The sequence below is a fragment of the Pygocentrus nattereri genome, chromosome 6 (genome assembly GCF_015220715.1).
Source record: "Pygocentrus nattereri isolate fPygNat1 chromosome 6, fPygNat1.pri, whole genome shotgun sequence".
Classification (NCBI taxonomy): domain Eukaryota; kingdom Metazoa; phylum Chordata; class Actinopteri; order Characiformes; family Serrasalmidae; genus Pygocentrus; species Pygocentrus nattereri.
In genome coordinates this window covers 22,511,808-22,539,639 of record NC_051216.1, presented here as the reverse complement: position 1 = coordinate 22,539,639, position 27,832 = coordinate 22,511,808, and the positions used below count along the sequence as shown (strand labels likewise).

The window sequence follows — 27,832 nt, the reverse complement described above, 5'->3', positions numbered from 1 at the left end:
TTAACCACTGGAGGCCTGGATTTGGAGTCACACACAAAAAGTGGAAAAACACACTACATCAAAGATGGATCAGCATGTAATGTCCTTAAAACAAGTCAAAATGAGGCTCAGTATTGTGTGTGGCCTCCACGTGCCTGTATGACCTCCCTACAACGCCTGGGCATGCTCCTGATGAGGTGGCGGATGGTCTCCTGAGGGATCTCCTCCCAGACCTGGACTAAAGCATCCGCCAACTCCTGGACAGTCTGTGGCACAACGTGGCATTGGTGGATGGAGCGAGACATGATGTCCCAGATGTGCTCAATCGGATTCAGGTCTGGGGAATGGGCGGGCCAGTCCATAGCTTCAATGCCTTCATCTTGCAGGAACTGCTGACACACTCCAGCCACATGAGGTCTAGCATTGTCCTGCATTAGGAGGAACCCAGGGCCAACCACACCAGCATATGGTCTCACAAGGGATCTGAGGATCTCATCTCAGTACCTAATGGCAGTCAGGCTACCTCTGGCGAGCACATGGAGGGCTGTGCGGCCCTCCAAAGAAATGCCACCCCACACCATTACTGACCCACTGACAAACCGGTCATGCTGAAGGATGTTGCAGGCAGCAGATCGCTCTCCACGGCATCTCCAGACTCCGTCACATCTGTCACATGTGCTCAGTGTGAACCTGCTTTCATCTGTGAGGAGCACAGGGCGCCATTGGCGAATTTGCCAATCCTGGTGTTCTCTGGCAAATGCCAAGCGTCCTGCACAGTGTTGGGCTGTGAGCACAACCCCCATCTGTGGACGTCGGGCCCTCATACCATCCTCATGGAATCAGGTTTCTAACCGTTTGTGCAGACACATGCACATTTGTGGCCTGCTGGAGGTCATTTTGCAGGGCTCTGGCAAACCTTCTTGCCACAGCTCGCATTGATGTGCCATCCTGGATGAGCTGTACTACCTGAGCCACTTGTGTGGGTTGTCGAGTCCGTCTCATGCTACCACGAGTGTGAAAGCACCACCAACATTCAAAAGTGACCAAAACATCAGCCAGAAAGCAGAAAGGTACTGAGAAGTGGTCTGTGGTCCCCACCTGCAGAACCACTCCTTTATTGAGTGTGTCTTGCTAATTGCCAATGATTTCCACCTGTTGTCTATTCCATTTGCACAACAGCTGTGAAATTGATTGTCAGTCAGTGTTGCAGTCAGTGGACAGTTTGATTTCACAGAAGTTTGATTTACTTGGAGTTATATTGTGTTGTTTAAGTGTTCCCTTTATTTTTTTGAGCAGTGTATTTTGCCAACTTAAAGAAACTGAACATCAAATCCATAAAAAAATGTAATGTTTGCTTATACACATATGCCTTAGTCAGTTGCACCTAAAATGTGCTAAATGAACACAGAAAATGTTGCCAAAGTAAGCCATGTGTGCAAATTGAGTTTTGTATAAGCCCCTCCTTTAGGAACATTGCACTATATCCACACAAATACTGATTGAAATGTTCCAACAGGGTGTATAAATAATTGATTTAATTTAAACATACTTCAGTGTTGAATTTTATCGAAATAAATAAGAATACTTTCATTTTAATTTGTGTATTTTCAAGCTCTTTTATATGTTTACAAAAGAAAATATATTTTTTCCTTAATATGTTTTCATTGCTTGGCAAAAAAAAAAAAAAAAAAAAAAAAAAAAAAAAAATCACTCTCCATAGTCATTTTTGTCCCAAAGCTGAGCACTTGCTGAATCAAAACAAGAAGCAGTTTAGTTTTAGAAAGAGGAATTTATAGAGATATATAAAGACATTCAAAGAGGTGGAAGAAATGCTATTGGTTCATACAGGTTATAAACAGACTTGTAAAGCTAGAAGAAGAGCCTGTTCTTGAAAAGCCAAGGCTTAAAAATTTCAGAAGGCTGCCAACAATCGTACAGCATCTTATTGTACATAATAAATATGTGATTCAGGTTCTGTACTGATTGAGAAGACATACAGCGTGTTATCAATAACCAGCATATAAGAGCCAGAGATGGAGTAGCACTAGCAGCTGACAGTGAGTCTTAATCTTAGCTGCCCAGAGACTAAGCAAATCCAGTGTGTCCATAAATTCACTCAAACTTTTAGCAAAAGTTAAAAAAGCTCTCTTGTAAGAGAACGAACAAGTACTTCCTTTTGTGAAAGATAGAAAAATGACAAACACACAGGTATCTGTTTCTTTTTGTATGGATAATTATATATCAGGTGTCACTGTCCCAAAAGCCAACTTTAAAGTGAAATCTATGCTTTAATATGCCACTGCCTATTTAACTCCTAACTCCTGTCTTGATTACACTTTCAATTACAAATGACAAGAGTGAATTCATAAACACACTTAGACTCCAGTCAACAAGAGTTCTAGAATTTATAGTCAACTGTAATAAAAAAAAGAAAAAAAAAAAGTTTGGATATCATTAGGTGGTTTACGGACTTCGTGTAAATAACATCAGAAATCATTTGAATGTACCTGGAGGCCAACTAAGAAACATTCTTTCATGTTTTCTATGGGTTTTCTACGTGCAAGCTGTAAGGCTTCTGGTACTGGGGAAGAGAGAGGAACACTGCTGATATCCAAGCTGAATATACTAGTCCAGTCTCATGTCTTACTATTTGACCATGGTTTCTTTACGCACACCCAAAAAAAGGCAGAAGAATCCAAGTCCAGTTTGCAAATCATAGTACTACATTTTCAAAGTGGTCTTCATAAACATTAACATTGCCATTATCATGCCGAAATAGGGTGCATTTTTTTGCACTGAAAACCTGTAGCTGTTTTCAGGAATGGTGCTCATTAGGACGGGATTCGTTGGGCTGCCAACTCCTCAGCGTCGTCTCGGTTTTCGTTGATCTCTGCCAGCGTCCTCACAAAGCGTGTCCACTCATCGTTCCGTGGCACAGCAATCTGCTGTAGAGGAACAGATGCAGTGAAGCACAGATATATAGCATTCTGCAGAACCCTTTTATCTAGTCCTCAAACTGATGTGTAAAACCTGCAGTGCAATTCAGAGACTGTCACAGGACTGACCCCACAAAGGAGGATGCCAGCAACTAGAGCTGCTCTCCAGCTCATTGCCTCTCTTTTACACTCTCAACGGCGCTCCACCTCTCTCAACATCTCTCCACCTGTCTGATTCCTTCTCTTGCAGCTGCTTTCTGACTCCTCTTTTTAGCAACTCTCTAATCTCTCGTTTCTTTCTTTCCATTTGCCCACTCAGCTACCTATTGCATGAGGGTCCCAGGCACTCTGCAGCTCTTGGCAGTGCTGGCCTTTGGGAGCCCTCACTGACAGAGGGTTAATTGTGGTCTGTGCATTAGCTTTCGTGTCTCTTAGCATGGGTCTTTTTATTTTGCTGTGTCTGGCACACAGAGTGGACAGCTACTAAACCAGAACATTACGAGACAGATACACTGCATAGGAGTTTAGGATCCTAGTGAAGAATCAGAGATACTGCAAATGATGCTCTATTGAAAGGTACTGAAAGTCACAAATTTGTCCAAATCCTATTCTAAGAAACACTTTTTTATTTTAATTTTAACATTAACATGCAAATAAGGCCTTTCATATGTTATTTACATTTTTCCAAATTTGTCATGTTATTTACTCTAAGTAAAGCCAGAGAGCATTAGCTAAAAGGCAGAGAGCATTATCTCTCTCAAAGTACTCACTTCTCCTACATCGTAGATGAGAATTTGTCCATCAGAGTCTCCCACTGCAATCTCCCGGCCTGACTGTGCCCACCTCAGCCTGTTCAGAGCAGGGGTCCCTTCCACTGTAATAGTGGCAGTGGGGACCTACACAAACGAATGAAAACACCTCAATTAAGCATTTTGGTTCCTATTTAAATGTGTGTGTGTGTGTGGGTGTGGGTGTGTGTTTGACATCTGCACAAGCATGAAATTAAAAAGTCAGAACCTGACTGTACAGATGACTTTGAGACCCGGTGAAACCAGGCCCAAGTGGTACTGCTAAACTTGATATCTGAACCCAACCATCATTGCACACACCAATGGAAGGAATTTTCTCAGACACAGTTTTACAGTGTTTCATTTTGTTACTAAGGGCTTGCACACTTATCTGAAAGCCAAGCTGTCGCTGTAGCCAACGCTGATTAACAGGAAGTACTCTGATCTTTGTTTCTGACTTGTAGCTGCTGTGGAATGGCAGTATTCATGGTAAATGGGTTGATGAGATGTGCCATTTTTCCTGCCATCATGGTTCAAAATACCATTGCAAGCCCTACACTGTATTTGACCACTGTGCTTTTAATCTGATGCAACAACCAGGTCATACTAAACATTCTCACAATGATAGGACCACATGAGGTGTTGCATAAGAGAGGACAGGTTTACAGCATGTGCTGTTTCCACCACAAATTCATTAATTTGGAAAAACTAAAAGAAAAATTGATTTTTGCATACTGAGGTTAAGGTTAGGTTTAGGTGTAGTACTACTTGAAACCTAGAAACCTATGGAAGTCCTCACGAGGAATGTAAAAAAAAAAAAACATGTTTGTGTGCGTTTTATACACCTCTGTGTCATTGTTGAGGTTCCACAGGTCCAGATGTCCGACTCCATCCACACAGGCAAACAGAGCAGGGTGAACAGGAGACCACATCACATCATACACATAGTCAGAGTTATCCTCAAACGAGTACAGATGCTTATTATTCTGCAAGACAGAGGTAAAACACAGAAATGGGAGAGAAAGTGTAAGAGAGTCACTGGTTTTCTCAAAAAAAAGTGTTCAGGCAGCCCTATTACTTTTTAGATTCATTTTATGAAGGGGAATAAAACAAAACAAAAAAAAGACAATTACTCACTACTCACTTACTACTTAATTTGAAATCATGCACCTTAATATGGAATTCTTATATCAAATAAAGTGTTTACTTCTGTTAAAATATTTTTCTTCAGGCTGTTGTAACTGGTACTGTACCTTGGTGCTCCAGAGTTTGACAGTCCAGTCAAAGGAAGAGGTTAGGAAGAGATGGGAGAAGTCTACAGGGCCAGCTGCTGTGTGGCAGTGGATACCAGTGATTGGTCCATGGTGACCCTCAAACATCTCACTGATACCTGCTTTACTGCTCGCACACAAACAACAGTCAAGGACTCAGTCAGGAGAAAAATTATGGTCATGTTTGCCAAGTTATCAGTACCACAGCACCACACCATTAGATTACATATAGTATATCATTGCTATTGGAACAAAACCTTGTACCTTCTTCTTTATTCTTAAATTACACATACAAGCTAATTCTGCACTAAAATACAGCAGAGAGCAACAAATAAGTGACAAAGACAAACCACTTAGATAAGTGTGTGTTTGTGTATGTGAGCCTATGTGTGTCCCGCACCACACTGCTGCTCATTACTCTGAGAGGTAAATAGCCAGTGTGAGAGCTGCTTCTGCCTTATTAGCTGAGTTGAGATGAGGATATCATAATCATAGCATCATAAATGAAGTGGAAACACTGCAGCTCTTTCAATCACTGCTGAGGACAAGCACACAGCTTAACAGCTCACTGACTAACCGCACAGCTCTGACTGGCTCTGAATATGACGCCATCTACATAGAGCAGAAATATTACCCACTCACCATTCAAGTAAATTCTACAAATGCTTTTGTCAACAGATATATTGCTGTTTTACCTGCAATGCTCAAATGACTTGTGCCTTCTTTTTATGAATAATGATGGCATATTGTATGCATGATATGAGCAATATGAGAGAATGATATTGTGATGCAGTGTTACAGTACGCTTTTCTATGTGTTTCATGCATATTGACAGTGCTTGGAGAACCCTAAACACTGCATTTTAGAAAAGATAGATTTTAACCAATTACAGAGAGCCTATTCTACAACCAGGAGACAGTTACTGCACAGTAAATAGCTGGATCTGAGCTCATTAGGGATGTAACAATATGTTATTGTATTGCAGCATATCAAATTACATTGTACTGTTTATAATGTTAAAACACATCAGCTTGTAGTTAGTGAGTTTGTGAATCGTTAAAGCCCTTCAGCACATTTTCATTTATTTTTACAAATTTACTGATCTCTCCTCCTGTGTTTTTTCTTAACCCCCCCCCCACAATGGGGCACTACTGTCCACATTCAAACCTCACAAAAATGAACCACAATACATACTGTGTGGTATTTGTGCCATATCAGTCATGTTAATTTATGCAAACAATTATTTACTCTTAAAATGGAGACGCCAAGGAAACTTGCCAAAAATATAAAACCAAGTTGTTTCCATTAGCTAACGTGTGTGTGTGTGTGTGTGTGTGCGCACTTTACCTGCCATGCCGACAAGCTGTGTAGACTGATCCGTCTTCACTGCCTACCACAAAGTTATTGACGTCACCCAGGGGGAAGGACATGGAGGTGACTGCCACTGCCTTAGACTGCTTAAACACCAACTCCATACTGTCCTGGAGAGAGAGAAAGAGAGGTGTGCTACATCAGAACACAAAATACACACAGCACCTCTCCTGACAGTTCCTTAATGGATGATGTAAATTTAGCTAACACTTCATAAATGCTTAACATCTGACATTGTGGTTTGGCAAAACATTCGGAATTACATAAAGTAAAGGTAATGTTTTTCGCACTAAAAATATATGCCATTTAGCTCAAAAATGTGCTGGGACTGGACGTGATAAGTCAATTGCTTTCCAAGTGCAGAAGCACATCCAAACCACTTCCTCTCGTCCTCTCCCTTGACTTTATCCCTTAGTCACTCATTGCACAATAAGACCCTTTGCCTTAGCCATTTCCCCCAACACCTTTTTAACCTAAAGCTAGAAGAATGATTTATATTGCCACATTTATACATAGGGGATAGTGTGTGGCTACTGGGAGAACTGTATGCTGTCCAATTCATTTTACGTATGAGTGATATGGTGAAAGAGGAGATTATTTTGGGTACCTGAGGCTGGGATAACATGTCCAGACTCCATGAGCACATTTTACCATCAGTGGAGATGCTGATCAGGTTGTGAGCATTCTGAGTGCCGACAACATTCACACAGTAAACAGGATGCTAGAGAAATGGACATGAAAACAATTAAGAACAACATAAAAATAATAACCAGAGGATGTACCTGAAGATCAACCAAATTATTACAATCATAAACGAATCACTATGACCTCTGATATTATCTGCATTCCCTTATAAAATGTAACCTAACTGGTGTAGGCTCCATAGATTTCTAGACATCATATGATATATGAAGAAAATTAATACCTAAAGCATAATTCCCTATGGGCTATATATATGCTGAATAAACTGCACATACTGTACATATGCATTTATTCTATGCTTCACAAACACAAAGCAATTCTTTGTCCTCCATTTTCTTTCTTCCAAAATACACCAGGTAATTCACAGATAAAGAAATAAGCTTTAATTTTATGGTCTAGTGATTTGAATGCATCAGTGATTATAAGCAATCAAATGGAACATATGGCTCAGAACGCCATCAGTCTGATATATGCATAAGGCTTTTTTATTATCCTTGCACTGTGTGGCAGCTACTGTTGTAATCAAGAGGCATTCCTAATGCATAGCAGTCTCCTGGCATACGGTTCTCTTGATGACATACATAACCATACCGTGTGAGCAGAGGCTGAGAGCGGGGTCCTCTGGACAGGGGTCCGTTTGTTACTCCTATTGTCCCACAGCACAATCTGTCCTGAGTATGTACCACCTACCACCAGGTTAGGATGGAATTTAACAAATGCTGCTGACATCACTGCAGACTAGACCGAGAGAGAGGGAAAGAGTGGAAGTGAAAGTGTGTGTGTGTGTGTGTGTGTGTGTGTGTGTGTGTGTGTGTGTGTGTGTGTGTGTGTGAGTGAGTGAGTGAGTGAGTGAGTGAGTGAGTGAGGCACAAAGAAGAATCATACTTTTAAACAGCAGAATAAAATAAATAAATGAATAGTTAAAAAGCTTGTGCTTTACCATCAATACCAATATAACGCTGTACTCTACTGCAGACCTGCTACTACTCAGACCTTCATGGAAAGCATTTTAGTAAGTATTCTTTTTCTTCTACCCATGAATGGTGTCTTGATCACAGGCATGCACATCATAGATTAAAACTGGAGACTCTTCTATTCTATTGCAAACTCAAAGCATTATTCCATCTGATGCACAAACATATTCATAAATGAATGAAAGACAGGGTGGCTGAATAAGTGCATGCATGAATGACTATTCGAAAATTTGTGTACTTTTTATCCTTTAGATACAGACACACTGGAAGAAGTAAGGTTCTTTTCCAGGTTTTGCAGGATGGAGGAAAATATACTTTTTTACTCCCTCAGTCACACACACAATGGAGAAAAAACTTCACACTTATGTATGTATGGAGTTTTTCCTAGGTCTGTACAGAGTGTGTGAGCCGTGTATCCGCCCTGGAAGCCAGTACATGTGGTTCTACTCAGCCTGTCCACAGCAGACCACCTCAGGGCACACAAACACACATACACAGAGCTGGAACTAAAACCCATACAGCCAGTGAAAAGCTACATGTTCACAATTTTTAGGTATACTTCTGTAGTTCTCAAATAGTTTGGAACAGTTTCAGCACTTCAGCGGATTCAGTGAACACAAGTTTAGTCAAAAAAGTATATTCATATATATTCTACTCCTTATACAGTGTTGCTCAGTTTCTCAAAAGCAGTTTTTTTTACAGTTGTCTGCATAGTGACCTTAATTAAAGGTAAAATCCACCATTTTTTAAAATGTCATGCATGGTTGAAATGTAAACTCCTTTGGAGTTTAGAAAAAAAAAAGTCCTTTGGAGTTATTTGATGTGACATGCTCTATTCTAGAGAAACTAACCAGACTGGATTTGTTTATAAGGGGTAGTGATAGGAACCAAAGGGCACAATGTCTACAAAGCCAATACAGTCATTTTATTTAGTGGACCAGTGGACCTACAAGTGTCTTCTGAGATTTTAATTGTTGATAATGGTAAAATAGTGGTAAATCTGAAAGAAACAAATTTTCTTGGGAGCCTTTGTAACACTCTGTACCTCCACCATGAATGCATTTTAAAATATATATACACACATGATTAAGGCCAAAGACTCATCTCAAAACTACTGTAAAACAATGTGTAGGAACCAGACAGTGTATTTGTAGCTATTTCATGTAATAACTTTCTATGAGGGAGCTTTTAGAGGCTTCATTTTCCTGGTTCCTATCACCACCACTGTGAAAAATGATGACTCAAAAAGCTTCTCTAGAACAGTGTTTCATAGAAAACCACTCTTTGCATGTTTAATTGGATTTTCTACAGCACAGCATATAAAATGTTGAAAAAAAAAAAAACTACTCATAGCTTTCAACAGTATTTTTCAATGTGGTACTACTGTTTTTATCTGTTTCAACTTAGCAAACCCCAGATAAAAAGCAGAGCAAGAGAGGGAGTAAAGAATGGGGCAGAGGAATTAAAGAGTGAAAGAATGAAAGTGGAGAGAAAACTGGAACCAGACCATGTTTGTCAGAGAAATAGCCACATATGTCTGTGTGACTGAGAAATGAGATTTGATTTTTTGTTATTTTATATATACATAAACACACAATTTATTTACAATATATATACCTGGCAGTGAAAGACATACTCTGGCGTAGTTTTCTTATACTTCATGTTCCAGACCAGAGCCACTCCGTCAGGCTCATGAGGAGCCTCCTCGTTATTGTTGTAGGAGGCAACCAGTAGCTCTGGATACTAAAGACACAGAAAAACTTTAAATCGCACATACATACACACACACAGACACACACACACACAATCCCTTGGGCACTTCTCTCCTTCCCTCCTACTGCGGTCTGTGTAAGCGCGTGTGTGGATGCCAGGCAGAACACGTCACCGCCCTGCTTCAATAAGATTTATTACAGGGAAACTTTTTCTCAGCAGCAGTGATGGTGAATAGAGGCTAGCGTGCGGCACTGTAATACTCAGACAGCAGACTACTAAATGAGCTGAGAGAGGAAAGCATGGCAGAGCTGCAGAGTTGCTGGGAAGCACTGCCCCTGGCTACTGCTCAGACATGTTTCACTTTTTTTCCCTACACACTGAAAGATTCTTAAATGCAAAGCAGTACTTTGTGCAATACTTGGTACTGTTCACTAATACTATGTGCAGGGTGTCTGTAGGTATCCTCAAGTTAAACTGAGTAGTTTTTCATAGGGATGCATGATCATGAATTTTTATGGGTAATTCAGATTTCTTAATAGTCAAACTGGCCAATGGCTGAATTTCATTAACCTTACTTTTATTCATTTTCACTTAAAACTGTGTGGGCTATGTGAACACACGAAACACACTAACACATCTCTAGTATTTATTGTTAGCCAAGTCTCAATATAAACAATATCATTTGCCTTTTAATAGGCCACACTGGCATTTTGCATTCAAAATGGAGTATTGTGTAGTATTGTGTTTTTTTCTCTCCAATATCACTGGATTATTACTGGGTCTTGGGTATTCTCGCTCAAAAGCGGTAATGTTATTTTGATGCACAGCCTGTGGTATATGAGTGAAGGAAAACACACACACACACACACACACACACACACACACACACACACACACACACACACACACACACACACACACACACACACACACACACACACACACACACACACACACACACACACACACACACACACACATATCCTAAGACCCTTGACACTTAAGGTCATACAACTTTTTAAAGACCTGCAGACACCCTGTACCCAAGATATTTCTAAAACCAAGCAAGAACTTTCCATTTTACAAAAGAAAACTGTAGAACTACAACTAAATCTTTTCCCAAAAAGGCTGCTCACCTCTGCCTCTCCTAGTGCAAAAGAAATGATGACAGTTTGTCAGGAAAACACAAGGACAGAGAAACATAGACCCAAAGCTCTGAACATTCTGCGGAGTGACAAATGGCTTTTGGTGCACAACCAGTGCCAGAAATCATTTAGACTCTATATATCACAATGCAGAGCAGCACATGGAGAAACTTTATCATTCCACCTCAGCCATGATTTGCCAAAGCACAGATTTCAGCCTCTGGAGAAACTACGGCCGCTAAAACAATAATACATGTCTGTTTAGATTGTATACATCTGCTAGGGGGGAAAGAAATTGAGAAAGCAGCAGAACACATTGAGCCGATTACACATAACTAGATGCAATGCCTCCGAGCTTCAGAGCAAGCTTCTGTTTTGACAGCATAAAAAGTAATTTTCATTATATAATCAGCGGATAAATGTGACATTCATCTTTAAGTTCAAATATGTGGGATAGAAAGCAATAAATCAAACTTTAAATGTGGTATGAGGCACTGTTGCACCCTAAAACCTCAGAGTAAAAGAGTTGTAACTGGACCTGGGAGCAGATATACGTTTTTTTCCCTTCTTAACTTTTTTGCCAGATGAAATTGGTTTGAATTGTATTGAAGTAACAACAACTTATGCTCAATGCAATGCATTTCCCAAAGTCTAAGGCTATTTTACTGTTTCTGTAGACATTTGAGATATGCATAGAAATTATACTGAACATTTAAAAGGTCATCTGTCACAGTTTTGTCAAAGTCTCTAATTTAATTACACGCTGTGATGTAATTGGTGATGACTGTTTAAGCAGGGACACGTTTATTGTGACTGCCATTTCCTCCAGTGCTCACACCTTTATATCAAAGGTGCAGAAACAGAATGGGATACAGATGTGGTTAAGTGAAAAATGCCAAATGGCTCAAATCAACAAACATGCACACCCTGTACCCCATTTTTCTTTGAGACTACAAGTAATTAAAAAAGGCACCACAGGACCCATGTGACCCTTCTCATAAACCGAGACACAAAATAAAACATTGCATAAAAATAACATTTTCTGCAGGCGTTCTTTACCCAAACACAATTTTCCAGTCAGGGGCTGAGAAATATATAAAAAAGCCTGTAAAGCTCTGTCTGTATAAAGAATGTGTTTTTCTGGTGGTCAGTTACCTGTGGAGACCAGTCCAGGCAGGTGACCACTCTGTGCTTGGACCAGCGCTCATCCATAAACTGTCTGTTCAGAGACAGCTTTGCTCCAGCCTGCATCTCACTGCATGAAAAATAACATGTATGTACACCTGTATTAGTTGCTGTTCAGTCAAAATAGTTGTAGAAAACACATCAATCGTAAAAAAGGGACAGTTTCAACTCATCCTTCAGAGCTGGATTTTACATGAGACTGAAATGAGTCAGTTTATTTTAAAGACACCAATAGATTGTCTAATTTTATAAATAGGTGAAGCTGTAGTAGTAGTTTTTAGTGACCTTGTGCCCAGTGAAGAATATCAGGAAAGCTATGTAAAAAGATGTATTAATAAAAATGAGTGATATAAATTTATTACCCCTCCTTCTCCTCTAGGTCACGGCCACTGTAGTCAAAGAAAACATCCACATGTTCAGACAGAGCTCTCTCAATGATACGTGTACTGTGGTCAAAGAAATCCATGAATTCTTCTGAGTGCAGGATCTGCAGCTTCTCTTCCTCAGTCAGCTCATGGGGGGGTGCTAAACATAAATATAAAAGTTAAAACAAGAACATGTAAACAAAAACAAACAATGATAAATGTCCATCAAGGCCTACCTTCTTCCTCTTGCTTCTGCACTGGAGTCTCCTTCTCCACCTCCGTTGCAGGCTCTGCAGGAGCTAGCTCTTCTTCTTCTTCCTCTTCCTCTGTTGAACACAACAGAGTTCTTCTTACAAAAAGAGTCAATAAACATCAGACATAAACCAGAAGCCTGAAGAGAAGTGTACAGAAACTACCATTAGACAATGCAGCATTATGTTTTATTTGGTTAACCTGAAATATAAGACCTGCTGTGTCAAAAACGATTTCAAATAAATTGCTTTCCTGAAGTAAATCATTGAGCACACATGCTCACCACAGAATATCAACCACGGAATATCAATAATCAAAGTTTTAGAGAAAAGCTGTTGTGGTCAGGACTGAGATAGTTACCCGTCAGCACAGGTATAAAATGATAATCACAATGTTTTGGATCTTAACAATTCTGTTATCCATGTATAATTATCTTCTTTACAGAAAGGCACAGCAAAAGTAAATAACCTATAGCTGTAGGCAAAGGACAACACATTAGGGATGTACAATGATATTGGAATCCTATCCATATCGGAAGGTAATTGCTTAAAAAATGTTTTCACCATCAGACATATGTTTAGATTTACCGATGTTCCAAAACACTATGTATTGACATATTTATTGTGCTCTGAAAGAGCAGAATGTTTAGGCAACGCTGGGTTACTGTGCTAAATTGTTTGTTATTTATTAATTTGTCAGCATTTGTAACCCTCTACAAATAAAGGTAATACTTGTCCATAACGCTAATCCAGGCTCAACTTCTTTATTTTAGAAATGTTTATGTATTAACATCAGTATCAACAAATGTATACATGAAAAATATCAAACATAGGGAACACCTAAAAATTCAGATATTTGTGCAGTCCTACAACACATTTACATGCTTATAAATTTGAAGAATGAGAAAGCTGTATAGGTTCTATTGATAATTTCATATTTATTTAAACCGAAGCTGATTGTTTTTGGTATCATTAAGAAATTGAGATTACAAGTATATCAGCACAAATATGATGAGTGCACTGGTGGCGTTTAACATTTTAAGTATACTTAAGACTGTGATAATATTGATAAATCATTATCATTTTAGTTACTGTCCTCAAGACTTTTTTCGATCTCTAGATGTAGCTTATAACATGTATGTGAAAACTGACTGCACCAAAAAAACCTCTTCTGAAGGCATTAATCCAGTGTAGAAATTGTGGCATAAAGAAGTAATATTTCTATTAGCTAGAGAAGAAATGGCTGTAACTCTTTTTGGAAAGTGATGCTATGTTTGGGTTTGTTACCATGACACTAGTTCAGCAATGAAAGACCAAAGCTTTTCAAATGAAAATGTTTACTTCACAGTTTGTCACTCTGCCACCATGGCGTCACCTCTCCGAATGCTGCTCCTCTCGCATTAGGAATTAAGACACGTTAGGACACAGCCGGGGTCCTCACCCCCCATGGCCCACCAGTTAATGAGACATACTATTCAACAGGAGTACACTTGTTAGCACTGTCATATCCCCTCTCCCTTTCTAAGACATCTACATACACACTGACACGGCGTACGCGCACACACAGACAGGGTAGGAGGGCGGGCAGCAGGTGCCATAAACCTCTCCCATTGGCCGGGCCAGCTGACGGGTGGGGAGCTTGAGGCAGATGGCTCTGTTGGGATTGTGTGTGAGAGAGAGAGGTGGCACAGAGATGGCACTGAGGTTTTCTGCCTGACTGCTTCTTCTCAACACACTTGCCGGAACCACAAGCCTGTGCAATTACCCACACACCAGGGGGTCCGACGACTGCTATTCAAACTGCAAGGATGTACAACAAAATACAGCTTGTGGCCCTGACCAGCTGGCAAGCCACACACTGCTCAAACAAAACATCAAGCTTTCCTCCAACGTGCACACACACGGATACATCCTAATCATCTGAAACAAATCCACTGCTTATTGTGAGCTCAAGAAAAAAAAAATATTAACATACCTAGTATACACAGAAGCACAAAATGCATATAGAGAAACTAGCCACATTTTACAGATGATTATAAAGACTCAACCGTAGACCTATAAAACTGTTCTTCCTGGAGAAAATCAAAATGATAAATGTCATCTGTCAAATGTTCCATTACGAATGTCTTCATCGCACTCTCTGAGACAGGGCTCGAGGGGGTGGTGGTGGGTGAGAAGGAAAGAGGAAAAGAGGAGGGGAGAAAGACGAGGGATTGTTCTGATGAGTTTACAGAGTTGCGTTGATGACACAGGCCATCTCAGTGCGTTGGGCCCTTAGTCAGGGAAGGATAGAGGAGAGAAGGTTAAAATCTTTCTTTTCAAGGGCCTCAATCAGGCTCAGAGGAAAACAGTAATCAGTGTCTTTCAGTCTGGGGCCTGAGCGCATGCCGCAGCCCTTTCTCCGCCAGCCAGGCCCGAGCAATCAACCTGCCAGGCATTAGCAGCGGAAAGACAATCTGAAAATAAAGGGTATAATGCACCTGCCAGCCAAAATGGCCATTTGGAGAAAAGCTAGTGATCCTGGTGACCCCACAGGGGTAAGAGGGGGAGCAGTAGAAAGAGAAAGAGAAAGAGAAAGAGAAAGAGAAAGAGAGAGAGAGAGAGAGAGAGAGAGAGAGAGAGAGAGAGAGAGAGAGAGATAACAGAATTCACCCTGATGGCAGATCCCCTTCCCCATCGACACCTCATCTCAAAGCAGGCCAATTATCGCTTTTGTATCATTTAAGGAATAAAAGCTTTTGGGGGGAGTGGAGGGGGGAGCAGGGGGACACAGGGAGTAATCACCAGCTTTTGTGGAAGGACAATATATTAATGCAAACGCACCATGGGTCCAGAGGTTGTTCGAGTACAAGACTAATGCCCTTTGATCTCCAGTGCAGGTGCATGGGGTCCATGTGCGACAGACAGAGAGAGGACCCTAAAAAACCTGACTTCCACGTTACGACTTATCAAAGGGGACTAAGCAAACAAACCTCAGCTCTCAGCACTGAGCTTTCTGAATTGGATTTTCAGCATTCCGATTATAGTGGGACACTTAATTGTGCAGGGCTCGTGTGGATGGGTTTTACTATTGAATCAGGGCACAAAGAAGTGGGCCACAGCACTTCTAGACCACTCTGAGCAGGGAAAAACAGAGGGTTTGAACAAACAGATGCCACTGAAATATTCTCAAATAAATATATATTTCCAGTTTTAATGTAGTGAAACAAAAATATTAAATGTTTAACATTTCTATGAATAAAACACAAAAACAAAATTCTTGTCCATTTGTTTCAAAGAAACTATAATGCACAAAACACATAAGTACAAAGTTTTCCGTTTCTAATTTATTAACGGAACGTTACAACTTACAGAAAATGATACATCTGATACCTATCAAGTAAAACTCACATCAAAAGCGAAAACACAAACGAAACAGCAAAAGTACAAACAAAAATAGTAATATCACACTTCTCTTCACACATCCTGAATGGTTTAATATGGGTTGTCTTCTGGAATACTTTGAGAGTGAACTCATAAAATCTTTGTGTCCATTTTACATGGTGACAAAATGATTGGCACTTTTTAGTCACGATTCCTTATATACTTAGATATTATTCACTGTGGGGTGCATCCAACACATTATTAATTTTTCATGATTGATTAAACACGTCTTTAAGGAGGATAATGCTCATGTAAATGATAAATTCAAGCTCAGACAATAGGTTTAATTTCGAAAGGCAGGCAGTTTTGTGGCTGTGGCAGTTGAGTGCTGGGTTAAGGGTGCCTGAGTTTAGAGAGAGGCTCTCCATACGAGAGGCCTCTCACATGCCCCAGTGATTAAAATAGAGTAGTGCTCCTCCTCTCCAGAGAGGATGATTAAAACAATCACCTTTAATTAAAGTTCATATTCACAGAGAAACCGTTCACAATCTCAGATGGTTCTGAACGCCTTGTAAAGCAGACATGTCTCTTGGCCTGTCTCGGAGACTGGGGCTCAGTTCAGCAACTGGTCACATGATGCTTTGCACCCTCTACTGTGAGGGAGCCAATTTGTAACAACGGCATTCACTGGAAGATTGGTTGCTTTATAGCTCCTGTGCATTTGAACGTGTCAGAGTTGAGCATGAAAAATGTATGTTTCCTAAATGAACAGTTAGATGTCCCATTCTTTTCCTTATGAAAAATGTATTCCATACAAAGTGACAGAGAGGTCTCAGAAATTTTGATTCAGTATTCGGGTCCTCACAAAATGCTTGGCATCCCTTAAATCTCATTAGACCGTTCAGCCTTTAAGATTTTCTCAAGATAGCAAGTACAGAGCAGACAAAAGATTGAAGAAAGGACATTGAATCTGAATGGTACAAATCAAGGACTCTAATCAGCATGTGTGTCAACCCAAGCCGTGAGCAGCCATGTCTGTGTGTGTAGCATAGGCGCGCTCAGTGCCCTCTACTTCTGTACCGTACCACCCGCTGACCTTCAGAGAGCGGACCCCTCACTGCCTCCACAGCCCACGACAAATCACTCAATCAGAGAGAGAGGGAGAAAAAGAGAGAAAGAGAGAGAGAGAGAGAGAGAGAGAGAGAAAAAGAGACAGAGAGAGAAATGTCTCTGAGTGGCAGGGACGAGAGGCGTGAAAGCCTCCCAATGTCACCCAATGCGTTTTGTTATGTGCCTGCATGGTGAAGGAGAGAAGACAGGGGAAAGCGAAAGAGTTGATGAAATGATTACATAGTGGTGGCGGGGCCGGTGGAAGGAGAGGTGGAGGGGGATGTCAGTGTGGTGTTGTCTGTAGATATCAGCCCTGTTAAACACACTTTTATGATGCCATGGAAAGAGTCCTTACACTTTAACAAGAGAGAGGATGAAAGAGAGAAAGAGGGGAAAACGAGAGAGAGGGCAGGAGAAGATGACACACATACACAGAGAGGGGTGGGGGGTAAAGAGAGTGTACAGCTATAATACAAAGAGAAGTAAAGTTATAAATGTAACTTTCAGAACTGCAGCAGGACTTACAATTTCATTCTTCTGACTCTAAAATGCTGGTTCTTTTCATTTTCTCTATCCACAGTTTCAGAGGAAACCAATCACTACATACCTATGTAAATTCAAAACTGCTCTCTGCTTATTCTATATTCTGAACGAGTAATTTCAGGGAAATTATAAATACCCACAGAAGCATCACAAAATAACCGGTTAGACTCTAGTAGTGTTAGCACAGTATTCTTTTTTTTTTGGTGTAGCCACCAATGAGATTAACTCCACTACATTCTATTAAATTACTGTAACAGCCCCATACAACTTTGCTGAACTCAAAATGGCTGGAATAGAGACTAGCTTCGCCATGACAAAAGCCTGGTAATGCATGCAAAGCTACTCAGAGAGATATCTGAGGAACTTTGAACATGCACACCCCCAGAGCAATTACTGCCCCCACACCCCCACGTTCCGACATGTGCTTGACATGAGGACCTGGAGATCACCGAAAGCCAAACAGTGAATGGAGCTTTTTGAAGACACGCACAGAGTTCCACATAAAAGCTACGAGCTGCAATTACATACATGTTGACATGCTTCGCATGCATTAGCAAGGCATGGCACACTTCTTAATATCATCCTTCAATCTTCTTACAATTTCCTGGTCCCCTGGCTCTCACTCCCTCACTCTTTGTATACTGCTCCTTTACATTGCAGATTTTGCACCCCCCCCCTTCATCCTAAATGCTAACTGGCCAAAGGGACCCTACCATTCAGTAGGACAGGGGTAGGGCAGGGGTAAGAATGAGGGAGTTTAATCTTTCCTTGGCTTCTTATGTTTCCCGAGGCCCCACAATTTTCCCCTAGCTTTCATCTCCATACTTGCTTAAGTCAGACCAGCTCCAAAGCAACATCACACACACACACACACACACACACACAAATTCATCTGATCAGAGAGGTTTATGACCCTGCAGTCTGATCAAACACAGTCGTGCCCCCCCAAAAAAAGCAACCAATAAAAACTGCTAGTATGAACTTTGAAAGACAAAAAGTCTATAAAAAAACATATCATTAAGGGTTTACATACTTTCAAAGCATTAAAAAAGTCTCTTTCAATTTTTTTTCTTCTTAATAAACCAGTTTGATGCAGTGTGTAAACAATATTAGTTTCAAAATATATTATTTATTCCCAGGCCATATATGGAAAGTTGCCAAAATTCACTGTTTTTGTATCGTGAAAAAAATGGCATTTACATATTTTAGCCTATTCACCCTACAGCAGTTTAGCCTCACCCTTTCATGTTGAAGTTGTAAGGAGTGTTTCATCTGGAACTCCTTTTTAAATGATACACAATACAATGTAGCCAATCGGAACATATATGAATGCACAGTTACAAAAATAGCTTGTTTAACTCTAAGGGATAAAAGGAGGATGGACCAGGTCAGAAAATCAATCATCCACGGTCATCTATAAAAAAACACTAAATGTGGTGAACGAAAAATGTGTTGAAAAATCAAAGTACAACAACAGCAAGGGCAGATGTGCTGAAAGCATTTGCATGGCCTGCACTCACCCTCTTTCTGCTCGCTCATGGTGGGTGTTTGAGTCTCCTTGGTGTAGGACACCACCTCTTTGGGAGGGAAGTCCACATGGGTCACCTTCGCCATGCCCAGTTTCACCGGGCCTCGCCTGGCAGGGAAGAAACAAGCGCACACACATAGACAGAAACACACACACACATACACACACACACAAATCTCAGAAAACAGCCAAGACTGTAAAAGTGTGAAGGAACTATGAGCCAAAGCCCAATACCACAAAAATTCTGCCTGACTTGTTCAACCACCCCCTGTGTTTTATCAGCAAGAAGACTGAAAAAGCACAAAGCTTGAAGTGCTTTAATCGTTTGATTAAATCACGAGAGCAAAAATATAGCCTAGCATTCAATTCAGTAAAGCAAGATATCAATAATTATCAGCAATTACAGGACTGAGAGCCTTCTTTTAATGGCACTGTATATTCTTTTCAGACACCACACAAATCCTGAACGTGTGATACCGATCCAATATCTTTTTTCTTACAAAACTACTAACTTTCAAAATAAGCTATTTTTAACTGAAGCATTTCACTTAAGATGAGTACAATCCCCAAACTGTGCAAACACTACAAAAACAAATGCACAGCCAACAACATGACCTGTGCAAAATCACAGCTTTTCTCAGGAAAACAAACATTTACATTTACAGCATTTGGCAGACACTCTTATCCAGAGTGACTTACAATTTGATCATTTTACACAGGTAGGCAAAGGTAGTGTTAGGCGTTTTGCCCAAGGACTCTTATTGGTATAGTGTAGAGAGCTAACCCAGGCAGGGACTGAACCCCAGTCTGCAGCATAGAAGGCAGAGCTGTTACCCACTACACTATACCAACCACACCAAACAGAAATATCACTGTGTGTAAAATTACTTGAAACAAATTGAAATTCTGGAATAACACTTTTTAAGCTACACAGGGATCTTATGTTACTTTTGGGTTACGTATAGTTGCTATTAGGAGCTGACCCTTTTCAATTTTGCTTTACATTATTTTAAGCTGTGTATTATTATGTCTATGTCGTCTTTTATAGAATCAGTTTAGATTTATTCTTTTTTTCCCCTCTGATATCCAATCCAGCATCTTCTATGGGTATAGACCTGATATCATCACTGAGTTCTGGATGAGTCCTACTTCTAATTTTAAACATAGAATTCTCTGACAGAATAGCTAATCTGGTTTACGAAAAAGGAAGGAAGTAGAGAAATCAGAAGAGCCTCAGAATGCAGTACCCCAGCTCGGAGTGAAGCAGTAGTGTAGAAGGATCAGAGTCCCAGTGGAGAGTCCTGTTAGTGTCACAGCAACAAGCCAACGTTAGATTGAAAGAAAGAGAGAATATGAAAAGAAGTTATTAGAGATTATGCGCTTGGTTAGAAGAACCTTTAGCAATGACCATTAACAAGCACTGTCTACAGCAGTTAAGAAGACTTGTTTTCTGCCTTCTATCAATATAAAAGATGGTTATAGCACTGCATAACATTAGCTACATAAAAAAAAAAAAAAAAAAAAATCAGTGTCAAAGTATTATTCAGTTGTTAGTACTAATAGTTGAACATACATGTGTCGTACCAGTGAATGCAGAACAGAGCTGTGTGTGAATCACAACTGACAGGAGAAAGATCATTCTGCCTCTCCACCAGAGCTGACGCCGGAGACGACGTGTCTACCGGTTAGTCGCGTCATCAGCCCCGCCATGACTAACATGTGAGTAGGAGCTCTCTCTGAGTATGTGTGTGGCACAGTGCACCCCAGGAGGGTGTACCTGAGCCCCTGTGGATGTGTGAGTGTGTATATGTGGTTTGAAAAATGACCTCCATGTGTGTAGGAAGCGGTGGTGCAGCAGAGGGAAATGAGTGGACACGAAGGGCCTCAGGCGGGAAACAGCCCCCCAAGGCTTCACTCCATATAGATGTGTGTGTGTGTGTGTGTGTGTGTGTGTGTGTGTATAAAAGGGGTTAGAGTTTCCACAGGAGTCCAAAACTCCAATCAAGGGTTAAACAGTCCCCCAGGCATCTCACAACCAATCAGATTTGGAGTTCAACTATTTCTACTTTAACTAAAAATGGCATTTACTTCTATTTCTAATCCTGTACAACACATCGTTACTGCTGTTACTCATTTAATTCAGAGGACCTGACTGACACAATATACTATTTTGTTTAATCGTTTGAGTAGGAATATTGAAATAAATCTGTGAACCATGATTATGCTAAAGTTAGAATCAAAACAGCATTATTTTAACTAGTGGTATAACAATGCACTGAGACACTGTGATGTCACAACTTAAAAACGTGACGGCATTGTGAAGATTAGGCGTTCTATTAGTTTAAAGCATCGAAATCCATAACTGCTTTGTGTGAGCACCAAAGCTCACAAGCAACCAGCATTGATCAATAACCCAGACCAGCGTGTTCATTAGTAAGCAGTATGACAACATGGATACAGTGAGCAGTTTTTATTATTTTTTGAAATTTGTTCAAAATATCATGAGAATATCAAATTGTGAATCCAACATAGAGAGTCGAATCAAATCATGGGCAGAGTGCATTGACACACCTCTATTTTTAATCCAAATATAGCCTAACGCAGATTACGATAATAGATAACATAGCCAGATATGGACTAAAGCAGATTATGATGATTGATGTCATACAGTCTTACTCTGAATGGGAAAAAGAGACAAAACAGATTTATCTGACGACAAGAAATATTTACTCTTCACACCAGGGGTTTTCCTACGTGGCATGAGTTATTTCTGAGGGCACAGGCAAAAAGCAGCTAATAGCATGGAACTGCAAGGAGAAACTTACTGCCTGTTCAAACCTGTGCACAAAACCACACACACAAAGCCTTTAAACAACATAAACATTTTGCCTTTGGTGCACAGACAGACTGTCTGTCGCGCATGCAATCCCACAATCACGAACCTCTTCAGCGCTAACAATTACAGATCAGAGCACAGAGAGAAAGAGAATGAAAGAAATAGAGAGAGAGTGCAAGAGCGAGAGAGAGATATGATGTTGGTGATACCTGGGTCCTGTGGCGCCATCGCCTGAGTCCTGGCTACCTGCCTCACTCGGAGTGCCCACAGATTTGGCAGTGGGAGACATTGGTGCAGGAACTGAGGAAGAATTCAGAAAACCATTTACACAATCATGTAACGTCTCTCATAGCAGCTCATAAAGGCAATTCTTTTAAAAATTAAGAAAAAAGATAAAACACATTTAATTCTCTTGCTCAACTAAGAGAAATACTTTGCCATGCAAATATTTTCTTTTCAGACTTTTCTTTTCAGTATTCCATTGCTTTTACTTAATTGTCACCAACTGTGCAAAATCCCACTTGACAACAAACAAAAAATGTATTTTAAGACAACAAAAATTTTATGTTATAACAAAAATTCTATTGAAAGATTTATTCAATGCCACAATGTTACCTTCAGTGTTTATTTTGCTTTATTGTATTTGTTTAACCTTTAAGCCACTAAGAACAAACTCTTTATTTACAGTGCCAGCCTGTCAATCGCCTGAGGACGCATATGCAGAAAGGAAAACCAGGCACTTCAAAATTTATACATGTTTGTGCATTTTTTACATTTTTATCAGCTCTCTGTTTATACCAAAAATGTTTTTTTTTTTCCTCAGGAAACTGAAATATAAACTGAATTTAAATAATCAGCATCTGATATTCATGCCTGCTAAATGTCTAAATGTGTATGAATGCATAAGGAACGGTGTGGCCATAAATAGGGTTATCAGTTTCAATGTTTGTGAGTTAATGCAATTACCTTTCTAGGTAACAATTATTAGTGATATGCATCCCCCACTGCGTAAAACTAGAAATCTATCCACTGCAAGTCTTTCACTGAACTGGAACAAACAAATCCATTTTATTAAATGCTACTATAGTGACCATCAATACACCACCTGCTTTGAATGTTGATGTGCAGACAACATGTACAAACAACCTTTACCGAACAGAAATGTCTAGCCTGGAGCACTTCTGCCCCCTTCTGTTTGCTCTGTGAACTGCACCATTCATTTATTACATGGACTTGTTCCCAGAAACAAAAAAAAAAGGCCTGGATTGTTTTTCTCTTGCTTTTTTGTGAGAATGAACAGTCATGTTCTAACTACCAATTACTGATAAATGTATCAGAATATTTTGCTATCTGCCCATATCAAATCTGTGAATAGTAATGTTAATAGTGCTTAAAGCTTTTTTATACGCCTAGTTATCTTGCAGTGGCAGCAAACATATGCAACAATATTGGGAGACTATCAGCCTAAATGCAAATATACCCATTTATCCACAGATCACAAGAACAATTACAGATTATGCAGTGTAGAATCTAGTGTTCGGGTGACTTACCCAAAAAGAGGGTCAGGAGAGTTTTGCCGCTATTGTATAAAGGGCAGTGGGGTGCTGTGAAGCGTAGTCTTACCCACAGGGACATCAGGTGTGATTCCCATGCTCTGCAGCAGTGCTTCAGCCTCTCTCCTCTTCTTTTCCAGATCAGAGTCATCCTGCAGTGTTACTGGTTCCTTCAGCTGCTCTGCCTATCAGACGACACATTCACAGCTCCTTGTAATTCAGTGTTATAATCTTACTGATTATATAAAAAATATTAAAGTGTGCAATAATGCATTCAAGTCTATGTAAAATGTACATAAATAATGCTGCTGCTCCTTTTCAACATATATTTGAGTTTTGCAAATCTGTCATGAATAAAAGGGGTTATTTAGACAAACCACATGTTTCTTATTAATGCATTAAATTCTGGAGGATTACCACAGTTTCTATAACCAGTTTCACCCTGCTGAGAAAAAGAATACAATCCATCCTGTGTGTCATATCAGCAACACATGGGAACAGTGAAAAGCACATTTGCTCAATAACTCACAAAATTTTTAGACCACCTTTAAAGTAATCTGGGCAATATCAGAGTTATCAGTAATAATTAGATTAAAAGATTCTCTGCGTTTTGAGTTTTTTTTACCAAGCTACTAAATGAGTTTCATGTTTCTGAGGTAGGAGGAAAAAAAATCTGTAAGCAACGTAGCACCAGTGGTTCCCCAAGGCACTCAGAGCTCCTCCTCCCTAATACACATAAACTCTGTGTCAATGTCAGACTTATAATCAGAATCCTTTATTGATCACAGAGGGAAATTGCAGAATAAACACACATACACAAACTATACTCATATATATGGCAAAAACATAAAAGAAATGTTCAGGATACACAATATGTCAAGATATTAATTTTTTTCTAACATCTGATGAGGAAAAAGACACAATAAATAATGATTTGTACTTACTATTTCACATACTACACTGCACTACATCCAATTAAAGAAGACTATGCCCTTTTTATAACAAAACATGCAGTAGGTCAGTGACCTTTAACTACTGAGAATTTCCACAATATGCTCAGAACATTATACTGTGACATATCGCAACATAATTCATCATAATAACAACAACTCAACATACTGCCCAGCCCAAGTGTACTGTGTTTCCTTTACCTCTTTCTTCTTGCGTTCCTCTTCTTTTCTCTTCTTTTCTTCCCTGATTTGTGCAAGGCGTTGCTTCTTTCGCTCCAATTCGGCCTTCAGCTCACTCTTGTCCGACATGATGCTGCAGAATGGGACAAACACATGAACTGACCGTACTAAATGCTCATCGATCATTTCCGAGAACTTTGACAAAACACTAAAACCTATTTCCTGCACAAGAGTTCAGGCATTTACAGCAAGTGAACACTATCCAGGACCACAGCATACAGAAGTCGAATACATAGATAATGTACAACTAAGTTTTTGAGGATTTTCATATCTATCTGTATTTTTGCCTGTAATACAAGTCGTGATCATCATTACTGCAGCTTGTCAAATGGCTCACGGAACAACATGAAACACCAAACAACATTCAAAGATCAGGAATAAACCAAAGAGTAGCACATGACCTGGCAGCACTCAGTCTACTTATTTCTCTATTCATCATCCAGACAAGGACTTGCTAAAGGGTCCAATCACATTCACAAAGACACACTGTACAGACAACAGGGAGATTGAAGACCAACACTCATCTAGTCTAGATACTTCTGTCTCAAACACACAGACCACTCTTACAAATACGCATGGAAAAAAAAATCAAGTGGATGATTTCAAGAGTTTCCTTTGTCTCTCTTCGAAGGGCTTTTATCTCCTTTCCTGCAAACAGCACCTGACTTTTAACAACAGGCTAAAGGAATCACTTAAAGTCTGCTCTTAATTACTATAAGAGTTCTGTTTTATCCACTTCATACAACATGGACAAAAGGAATACTTTTACTATAACAGTCTGATTAAACTAAAACGCCTTTTTTCATGGAAATGTATGGAAGAGGCAAAACTGTGCTTTATTCCTGTGTTCCTGAATGCGACACAACAACAAGACTATTCATTTAATCCAATCACACACTGTAACTCGTGATTTGATGAAAGATTCAGAAAAAAATGAAAGCACTGTTCAGGCAGCTGACATCTAAGGCATTAACAACAACTTTACTACAATGACATATAACAATATTATATTTTAATACAAAAAATTATATTATTACATAAAATGACTAAATAATAATAATAATAATAATAATACAATTATTATTTATAAATATATACTTGATTTTATTAGTTGCTTATACGTGTTAAAACAATATTTATAACCACTACTACTACTACTACTAATACTAATAATGATTAGTTGTTTTGTTGTTGTTATTTTTCAGCTGTAGTATTGGTACATACAACTAGTTTGGAGATCCCAATAACTGCTTTAAGTTTCACCAGATAAGGTCATCTACCATTTCTTAAATTCATGGCTAAACGACTCGTCTGCGGTGGAGCATACATGAGCAGAAGTGAGTCTGGGAACAACACATGAAAGAGAGACTTTAGCAACTGATCCCTAAGGTAACATTACTTCTTTTTACTGAGAGTACGGAACAGGCTAACCATCTAGCTAACGTTAGCCGCTTAACTTACTGCTCTCAGCAGCAGCTCCGCCAGTTAAGGAGTTAAGGGACAGCCGCTAGTACTTATAAACAATTAAAAACAAACGTTTAGTTGTACTATTCGCATGTATAAACCATTTCACCAATTTATCATTGTCTTCCACTCTGTTCAGTTACTCTCAACTTAGCTAGCGAGGGAGCTACTGGGCGGCACCCAAGACAAGTGTCCACTCAAACCGTAGAGCAACAACACAGCGGTCAGCTTAGCACTGTGCTAATATTCCTTTATATAACGCTATTTATGCGACTAAGCTAGGTAGTCAGATTATGTATGTGGGTAAATAAGGCACTGTACACACAGCAACAACGTGTAGCTAAATTACTTAAGTGACAACGTGGTCCAGTAACCACACACCTATTAATAAACCTATCTTGCTGCATTGTTAGCCGTCAACTAACGCTAATGCAAGCTATTGTCATTCATCGAGGTTTGGCAGACACAAAACTAACTTTAAAAGTTTCATTATCCGAAGAGAGGTGTGAACAAAGGAATGATCATGCAAGAATACACTGGTTTTAAAACTTCAGGCACAGCTAAACAGACAAAGACTGACCCGTTATATAGTTTCTTTGGTGCGTCTCCCCAAACCGTTGTTGTTGGCACCCACCATAGAACCGTTTCCTGGTTCCGTCGAGCTGTGACGAATAACGGCTGCTGGTGAGGCTCAAACTGCGCTGCTGCAGCGGCAGGACAGACAAGGCAGAGTTCATCTGGCTCTGTCAGTAGTTCATCTGGCTCTTTCAGTAGTTCATCTGGCTCTTGTAGTGGTTCATCTGGCTCTGTCAGTAGTGCATCTGGCCCTTGTAGTGGTTCATCTGGCTCTTTTAGTGGTTCATCTGGCCCTTTTTCGTAGTTCATCTGGCTCTTTTAGTAGTTCATCTGGCTCTTGTAGTAGTGCATCTGGCTCTAGTAGTGGTTCATCTGGCTCTTGTAGTGGTTCATCTGGCTCTTTTAGTGGTTCATTTGGCTCTTTCAGTAGTTCATCTGGCTCTTTCAGTAGTTAATCTGGCTCTTGTAGTAGTTCATCTGGCTCTTTCAGTAGTTCATCTGGCTCTTTTAGTAGTTCATCTGGCTCTTGTAGTAGTTCATCTGGCTCTTTCAGTAGTTCATCTGGCTCTTTCAGTAGTTCATCTGGCTCTTGTAGTAGTTCATCTGGCTCTTTTAGTAGTTCATCTGGCTCTTGTAGTAGTGCATCTGGCTCTAGTAGTGGTTCATCTGGCTCTTGTAGTGGTTCATCTGGCTCTTTTAGTGGTTCATTTGGCTCTTTCAGTAGTTCATCTGGCTCTTTCAGTAGTTAATCTGGCTCTTGTAGTAGTTCATCTGGCTCTTTCAGTAGTTCATCTGGCTCTTTTAGTAGTTCATCTGGCTCTTGTAGTAGTTCATCTGGCTCTTTCAGTAGTTCATCTGGCTCTTTCAGTAGTTCATCTGGCTCTTGTAGTAGTTCATCTGGCTCTTTCAGAAGTTCATCTGGCTCTTTTAGTAGTTAATCTGGCTCTTGTAGTAGTTCATCTGGCTCTTTCAGAAGTTCATCTGGCTCT

General features: G+C 39.9%; 1 protein-coding gene across 4 annotated transcripts; it reads right to left on the bottom strand.

Moving 5' to 3' along the window:
• Window positions 1–1,748: 1,748 nt before the first annotated feature.
• dync1i2a (dynein, cytoplasmic 1, intermediate chain 2a) lies at window positions 1,749–26,977 on the bottom strand. Of its 4 annotated transcripts, none has more exons than XM_017692379.2 (17): window positions 26,848–26,977; window positions 24,765–24,876; window positions 23,684–23,798; window positions 22,270–22,360; window positions 20,472–20,525; window positions 19,217–19,332; window positions 12,666–12,755; window positions 12,427–12,589; window positions 12,035–12,134; window positions 9,639–9,764; window positions 7,639–7,785; window positions 6,953–7,066; window positions 6,322–6,455; window positions 4,957–5,101; window positions 4,549–4,689; window positions 3,686–3,811; window positions 1,749–2,924 (listed from the first exon to the last, which is right to left on the bottom strand). In XM_017692379.2, the coding sequence occupies exons 2-17, from the start codon at window positions 24,870–24,872 to the stop codon at window positions 2,811–2,813; spliced, it is 1,884 nt and encodes a 627-aa protein (XP_017547868.1). In that variant the 5' UTR covers window positions 24,873–24,876; window positions 26,848–26,977; the 3' UTR covers window positions 1,749–2,810. The 4 variants fall into 4 exon arrangements, with proteins under 4 accessions (XP_017547868.1, XP_017547869.1, XP_017547870.1 ...); XM_017692380.2 differs by having other exon boundaries at window positions 1,749–2,921; XM_017692381.2 differs by lacking the exon at window positions 20,472–20,525.
• Window positions 26,978–27,832: the final 855 nt, after the last annotated feature.